The 7851-nt window shown below is 50.2% G+C and overlaps 1 protein-coding gene across 1 annotated transcript; it reads right to left on the bottom strand.

Annotated features, from left to right (window-relative positions):
* Window positions 1-249: 249 nt before the first annotated feature.
* LOC135810361 (uncharacterized) lies at window positions 250-1857 on the bottom strand. Its single transcript, XM_065323854.1, has one exon. It carries the CDS (start codon window positions 1855-1857, stop codon window positions 250-252), a length of 1608 nt encoding a protein of 535 aa, XP_065179926.1.
* Between the last annotated feature and the right edge of the window lie 5994 nt (window positions 1858-7851).

The following is a 7851-nucleotide window of genomic DNA, read 5'->3' as shown; positions in this document are numbered from 1 at the left end:
ACCAAGCATGACCAGCACTAATGCACTGGACTACAACTATCAAAACAAAAGAAAGACCGGAATATTCTAGAACAAATCTAACATACCTCCCTCACGAACGAAGAGTGAAAATAGCATCTGAGTGAGTCTAAGAAAAGAAAGTGCAAATAACGTAGCAATGAAGTGAACTAACAGACTGCAAGTAGTGTTCACTCAGTACCTTCGACTTCAAGGGGCACAAGCCGATGGACAGCTCGCTTGTAGAATCTCTCAGCCACCTTGACCTTCACTACTCGAACAATACCATCCTTGCCGGGATAGACCTCTGTCACACGCCCAAGCGGCCAGCGTGACCTTGCTGTGTGCTCGTTTCAATTGACCTGGAAGCTCTGCTGGCGGCACAATGTGCTTACTGGGCCATGTGGAGGTGGGCTTGGACAAGAAGGCTGGACCTGTCCACCATGTTGCATCATCGGCCAGGTAGTTCTGAAGCACTTCTGAGTAGCGCAGCTGTACAGTAGGATTTTTCTGGAACAGACGGTGTAGCGAGCAGAGCCGCTTCCTGGCGTACTGTTCCGATCTCTGCTGAATCTTTGGCTTGCTACCGTCGCCTCGCCATGGGATGCCGACAACGAACCGTGTGCCGTTGTGGTGGAGACTTTGCACGGTCATTGCGTCAGCCTCACGCTCATCCGGAGTCAGGTAGGATGATGTGCTCTTGGCCTGCATGCCAACGCTCTCGAGGTCCCAGAACTTGTTGACGGTGTTTATCAGTGTACTGTCACTTACAGCCAGTAGTGATTGTTCCGTCATCTCTGATGCGCTGTCAGTCGGACCTTCGCCGAACAGTACCCAGCCCAACGGTGTCTTCCTGGCAATTGGACCTCCCTCACTGCAGAATCGTTCGGCAAGTGAAATGTGCAGCTGCGGCGCATTGAGACCAATCAACAGATCCACTCTAGACTCGTTGCTTGCAGGTACGACGTCACTGAGATGCGGCCAGCGTTTCAGTTCCTCTGTCCAGTCGAAGGCTGGGACGGGACGCATGATGCGCGGAAGCATCCACACTCTGACGGTCGTTGACGATTGGCCATCAGCGTGACATAGTTCAGCTGATGTATAATGCTCCAGACGGAGCTTCTCTCCCCCCAGAACAGCGGTATCCAGCGGGACGTTAGCTTTCGTTGTCTGTAGCCCGAGCTGGCTGACGAGTTCTGTGGTTATAAAGCTGCAAGAAGATCCTGAATCCAGGAAGACGTTAGCTTTCCTTGACCCTGTCGGACCCTTTGCGGTGGTGGCAACAGTCATGAACGCGACAGACTTGGGCTCGATGGTAGTGCCACATGCAGTCTGGGTGTGTGCTGTCTTGTCAGCTGCTGATGCCTCCGTGCTTGTATCCTGGCAAGAAGCTGAGCGGTCCTTGCTGTGTTGACTATTGGCTCCGGTTGTCCGTTGGTTCAACTTCGTGTAGTGTAGCAGGCGATGATGTGGCCTACTACAGATGCTGCACTTGGACTGCTTGCATGACTTCGCCTTGTGGCCTGGGCCTAAGCAGCAGATGCAGACGGGCTTTGGTTTGATGAAGTCCCATCTCTGAGGGATTGTCAACTGCTTGAATTCTCGGCAATCGCTGAGTGCATGGTCTTTGTTGCAGTATATGCAACCGTTGCGGCTGTCTGGGCTCTGGCCACTAATAGTTGCTACAAACGTACGGTCGGGCCGCTTGCCAAACTTGGCTCCACCACTACTTGGTCGCTGTTCAGCCAGCTCGGCGCCACTCATTCGTTCTTCGACCTGGCGCAGACGCTGGACTCTCTTGAGCAGGTACTCTGAGAAGGCACCAATGTCGCTAGGGATCTCAGCGCGTGCACTGCGCATGCAGTTCGCGCATGCAGCCAAACGCGCATCAGAAGTGGCATGCAGAATTTTTGCCAAACACTGGCTATTTTTTTGCAGAAAATTGAGACCTTGAACGAAGGAGAAATGGCTGAAATTTCCTTGCAAGGAGATGGTGGTTACAGGCTACCTGCTTACCAGAATGGGATCTTGTTTGGTATGTTGGCCGCCCATGTGTTCTGGAATCGATTTGTAGCTTTCGTTGGAAGGCGCGAAGCCGTTTTCGTTCCAAACGACAGGGTTCTTTCAGAGCGGAAAATGGCGACCATGCCGATCTTTGCCACGATCTCCGAGTTGAAAATCTCTGGATTTAACCGGGGAAAAGCTCTGGATTCAATGGTAAACCCGGCAGAAATACTTGATGTTGGATGTTGAGAGTTTGCAGGAAATTTGACCGAAGCGTTCATGTTCCACGTGACGGTGTTCGTTCTTGTGAATTTCTGCATTTCTCACATATCGCCGTGCATATGGGCCGTTGTTCCAGAGACATCGATTGTCAGGTGTGGACAGGGTTTTGTTCGAGTAGTCGTGTGGAGACGTGGTTTGGTTCTCACAGGCAACAGGAGCGGCTCCTCGGGATGGCGAAAGCCAAATCTACCCAAATGGCCAAAGCCGACTTCACGATCGCCGATCTTCTGGCGGCGCATTTTCACTTATGCTCTGCAACAAGCGGCACAAGCTGTGGAAATCGTCAGATGATATTAGCCTATCAGTGTGCCCAGAACTTCTAGTGACTCTACTGAAGCATTAGCTTGAGTAATCTTTCTTTCTAGCCCTCTCTTTCTCTCTCTCTCCCTCTCTTTCTCTCTAAAAATGTTCCAAACTTCAAAATCTAGGTCGAGCTGCTCGGGGAGTCGTCAAATACCGACTCACTGAGCCGGTTTTTGGCGATCGCCATTTTCTTTCAGTCTGCCATCGCCGCGTTGAAAAATCGATTACATCATTGAATGCGCAAAGCCCTGCGCAGTGTCCGCGCTGACATCCCTAATGTCGCACTGCGAATCGTCGTGCTTTTCCATAAAGCGTGTCAACACTGACTTGGGTACCTTCTGCGTGACACTTAGGTACAACTCTCGCCCTGGCGTGATGCCGCTGGCGCTGAGATTGATGAGTGCATTCCTCAGCTTTACGGCAAAACTCTTCAACCCGTCGAGGTCTCGCTCATTGACGAGTCGCGGCGCTGACATCAATTCTTTTTCATACCGGTCGATGTCCCGTGTTGGCCCGCCATACCATGCATCTAGCTCATGCAGTGCGGCATTGTAGGCACCAGGACCATCCACAATTTCGGCAATCAACTCATAGGCGTCACCACCTGTCAGCGCTTCTCGCAGACGTGCGAACTTGTGCCCCTCTGACAAGAATGCATCGTTGTCGATGAGTTGCTTAAAGCGCTGCTTCCACCGGCTGTAATCGTTTGTCTTGCCACTGAATCTCGGCAGCTCTAGTGGTCTCAAATGCTGTCTGGACAGCATGCTGTTGTAAATCTGCAGCTGCTCTGGACCAGACAATACTGCTGCAGTGGGTGCTGGCACTGTGGTAGCTGCTGACTTCTGTGCCCTGTGACTGTGTCCCTGCACAGAACTGATGGGTGCAAAACTGGACTGCACAGTCACTGGTTTCCAATTACTGGGTGTGACACCACATGTAACACTAGTACTAGTAGTAGTGGCCACACTGTATGATCTGCCAACACCAGGCCCTAGGCATAAATTCACTGATGCTGTCACTGGCTGGGTCATGGCAGGTAAGCCATATCTTACTCCTGCCAGTCCTGGTCTGATTGAGCTCACTGGATCCTAGTTCAATGCACTTGGCCCTGGGCCAGGGTTGAGGCTGCTGTGCACGTGGCTCACCTGAGTGGCTGGATGAATGGTAATCTGCCTCTGGCTCTGGTGACTGGAAGGCTGGGGCCGACTTGGCTGAGCTTGCACAGGCGGCTTAGCTACAGCCAGTACACGACCTGTACTGTTCACACCTTGGTGATGATCCCAGGACACAGAAGCGATAGAGCTGTGGTCGTCAGGAACACTTCCTGTGCCCTGCGCACCTACTGCAGCTCCAGAGCTATCCACACGGTCTACAGGCACAGGCACTGAACCTAGTAAATCGGCCGCCGCAGTTTGTGGGTCCACACTGTTACTCAACTGAACTTTGCTGAGGTCAGGCAAACTCTGAGCGCCATTCTCCGGGCCTTGCTGATCTAGATCGCCTTCTTCCTCCGGACGAGGATCTGCGTCAAAGCCAGCACAACTAAGCGTGACAGCTCCTTGTCTGGGTTTACCAGCTCCGGTATCCAGATTGCTGAGCTCCAGCCTACGTAGAAACTGGGCATGACGCTCCAGCAAACTCGTCGTCAATCTTGGACTCTGAGTTTCCTTGCCTGCACTGGCGATTGGCATCATTGCCTCGGAGCTTGCAACAGAGTGCCGACTCCCAACGGAGGAGAGTTCAAGTGCAACAGCTGCCTTATCTGCTGCTAGGCGCTTCTGAATCACGCCTCTCTGCAACTCCAAGCGTTTCTTCGCGAGTTGCTCCGCTGTCTCCATCTCAAGTTGAGCCAGCTCCTCAGCCGCTTCGAACTCTTTCTCCGCGACTAAGACCTCTAGTTCAGCCGCTTTGCTGGACGTTCTCGAGGCCTTTGAGACACTGTCCCACTCACCAAGCCTAGAAGGCGGCCTACCCTTCGTAGTTCTCGAGCTAATTCTTTTCTCCGACATCGTCGGATCCGGCTCGAAGGACCAGAAAATGTTCCAACTAAATGCACTGCAGCAATCAGTAAAGAACCTACATTACGAAAGGTACGAAGACTGTAAACTAAAACAACTAACTAAGAACATGAGAACAACGGAAGATATAGAAAACGAGCACGGCAGGACAGTGCGTAGATTACTAAACTATTCATGCTCGGATATGGTACGATGCACATAGAGAGTGTGCTCAGGTTACACACTCAGACATGAATGGTGATAACATGTGAATGCATAAGGCCGGGGCATAGAAAGGTCAAACACTGACCTGGATTGGACATCCGTAACAGTGGTCAGTTACGGCTAGGCTATAGCATACAATGCATGGAACAGCCATGAATGAGTCTCAGTCGACCTACCAAGCATGACCAGCACTAATGCACTGGACTACAACTATCAAAACAAAAGAAAGACCGGAATATTCTAGAACAAATCTAACAGACTAACTGTTAGAGAAGAGATTTGTCTGCGAAAATGTAAGGACTCGAGGTCACAGAGTGCATTTAATTGCGATTTTGTTTCATATCTACATGTATCTACTGTAACTGTCTTACTCGTCAAAAACCTCCTAGCTACTCTAACTTACAAAATTTCTAAACGCTCCAGCTCAGCTTTGGTAAGGGACCTATAGGTCCAGGCTGAGGTGGCATGTTCAAGAGCCGGGCGGACATAACCTTTGTCGAGAAGAAGTAAGGCCTTCGGGGCAAGATGACGTCCCATGAAGCCCAAGCTAACGCGGCCTTGATAGGTCTTCAGCACAGTTGTGTAATGGATTGTGCTGGACTGGTCTGGGGTCAGATTTGGGTTGTTTTGGCTGCTGAAAACCTTCCCCCTCCCCCCCCCCCCCCCCCCCCCGTTGCTCGCCCATTGTTGGCAACTTGCGAGGTCTTCCTCTAAACACGTATGATTCCATTCCATAGACTACTTGGTGTCATGGACATACAAAAGGGTGACGTCGTCCGCAAACAAGTAAGGAGTGCAACGGGGCACTGATGTTGGCAAGGAGTTGACAAATAGTGAAAAGAGCGTTGAACAGGATGGGAACCCTGTGGAACTCCTCACGTGAGAGTTTTGGGTTCAGAGTAATGATCATCCAACCTAACAGACAATTGCCTCTCGGACAGAAAGCTTCGCAACCAATCGACTGTTTGTTTGGTGGCAATGAGTTCGAATGCACTGTGCAATGCCTCATGACCCACCCGATCAAATGCTTTGCGAAAGTCTAGGAAAACACAGTCAAACGTCGGCTTCCTGTCATTGCACTCGGCCATTTGATGTGTGAGCAAAAGCAATTGCTCCTCCGTAGACCGGTTTCAGACAAAACCGAATTGTGCACTGCTAATGTAGTCGGTGGCATGGATGAAATCACACAGATTATTGGCCAGGAGTTGCTCGAATACTCTGGGTACGATTTTGAGAAGAGATATTGGTCTGTAATTTCCAGGGTCAGAACGTCCCCCTTTGTCCATTGTACAATGGTGTACTGTTACTGTTGCAAATTTCCAATCTCGTGGATAGCAGGTGTCTTCTAGGCTCTTGTTGATGAGGTACAATAATTATAGCTCTCCAGCATGTTGCCTGAGGATGGGAACAAGTTCGGGATCTGATGTTGCTTTCCATGTGCCTAGGTGTTTTACGTCATTAAACACCTGCCTCTCGCTCAGCGGACTGAAACTGATGTTCTCAGCTTCTGGCACACGTTCAATTTTGAGGGTTAACTTATACTTCAAGGTGCATACGTTTGTTGAGGTGCACTGCGCATCAACATGGGTGCTGAGCACTGCTACTTTCTCTGCCGAGGTTTCTGTTGTTGAGTCGCTCCTAACTACGTTACATGTACGTACAGTCATGTACAATGTAGATCTGGTATTTGGGTTGGGACACGGTTGATCTGGCAAAGGGCTTTCGCTTTTTTCCACCCGTGATATGTGCCCGACAGGAGTGGGCTTCAAGCTCATCAGACAGTTGTGAACAAATCAGCGTTGTCATGACTCCAGGTCTTTCACCTTCTAAATTACGTACAATGTACTTCAAAGCACGTACATTGCTGTGGAGAGGAAGAGGCAAAAAACTGTTGCAATCATGAGACAACTGAGAATTCTGCCAATGCCGGCGACATCGACATCGTTACCTCAACTAAGTTTCCTCCAAAAATGATAATGTCAGTGTACATGTACATGTATTAACACCGCTGAGATGTCGCTTGAACAGTTGGATCTTGTTTCCCTCACACAGACAACACTTGAAAGTTGAAACTCTGTTCACGTGCACCGTAACGTTGGGAGTTCCAAGAAGCCCAAGAGCATGAAATACCATTCAGGGAAACCAAAAATATGAACAGCGAGGATGTGGTGGCTGGCCCCGGATCGCAATAAAAACTTGTGGATGAGGGCTCATTTCTCAACGCTCCGTTCCTATACGGCCCTCCTCATTGTCTCAAAAATGTATACATGTACATGTACATAAACTATTGCATAGCAGACTCAGCGGAGGACGTTCAGGTTGGTTGTAGCTCTGAGTTTCATGCCACTAGGCAATCATCAGACAACTAATACTCGGATCTACCCAGCAGTATCCTTATAGACACATATGGCCACAAGCATAAGCCAATTTAGCGCTACATTTGGTGGCGTAAGGTATGGGGAGAAGGCTAGCGCGGGCCAAGGCGCTAGGAGAGGCAACAGGCAGGTGTGAGCATGAAAGTGCGGACAGAGGCGATGGGGAGGCAGTGTACGGCAGATGGGTGGAGGTGCAAGGAGGATGGCGGGCAACGGGCCAGTGAGATCGCTAGGGGATCTTTGGGTGACTGGCAGGCGTGAGCAGAGTGGCATAACCAACCACAGGGGATTGTGTTATTGGTTTGCTCAGCCTCAAGCAAAGTAAAAGTAAAGTACCATGTATACGCCCGTCGCAAGTGAAGCACGTAAATCGGCAAATGCACTGGATGTGCACCCACAGATTTCCTCCTATAGCAACGATAGCGAACAAGATCTGAATGAGACAGATCAAACTTGCGCCAGATAACTGTCTAATCCACACAACCGGCGAAGTCATGTGAATCGACCACCAATGCACACCTGGTCTGCACCATACGGAGTACATCTGTACTAGTACTTGTTCAGCTCATTTGATAGGTGTGAAATTTGCGAGGCGGAGCTTTTTCTCATGCCTGCATTTCGAGATCATCTCAGACCGCTTGTTGAGTAGGAGCTTCTTCGGTTTCGTC

Source organism: Sycon ciliatum, chromosome 2 (assembly GCF_964019385.1).
Source record: "Sycon ciliatum chromosome 2, ocSycCili1.1, whole genome shotgun sequence".
Classification (NCBI taxonomy): domain Eukaryota; kingdom Metazoa; phylum Porifera; class Calcarea; order Leucosolenida; family Sycettidae; genus Sycon; species Sycon ciliatum.
This window is presented reverse-complemented; position numbering and strand designations above follow the sequence as displayed.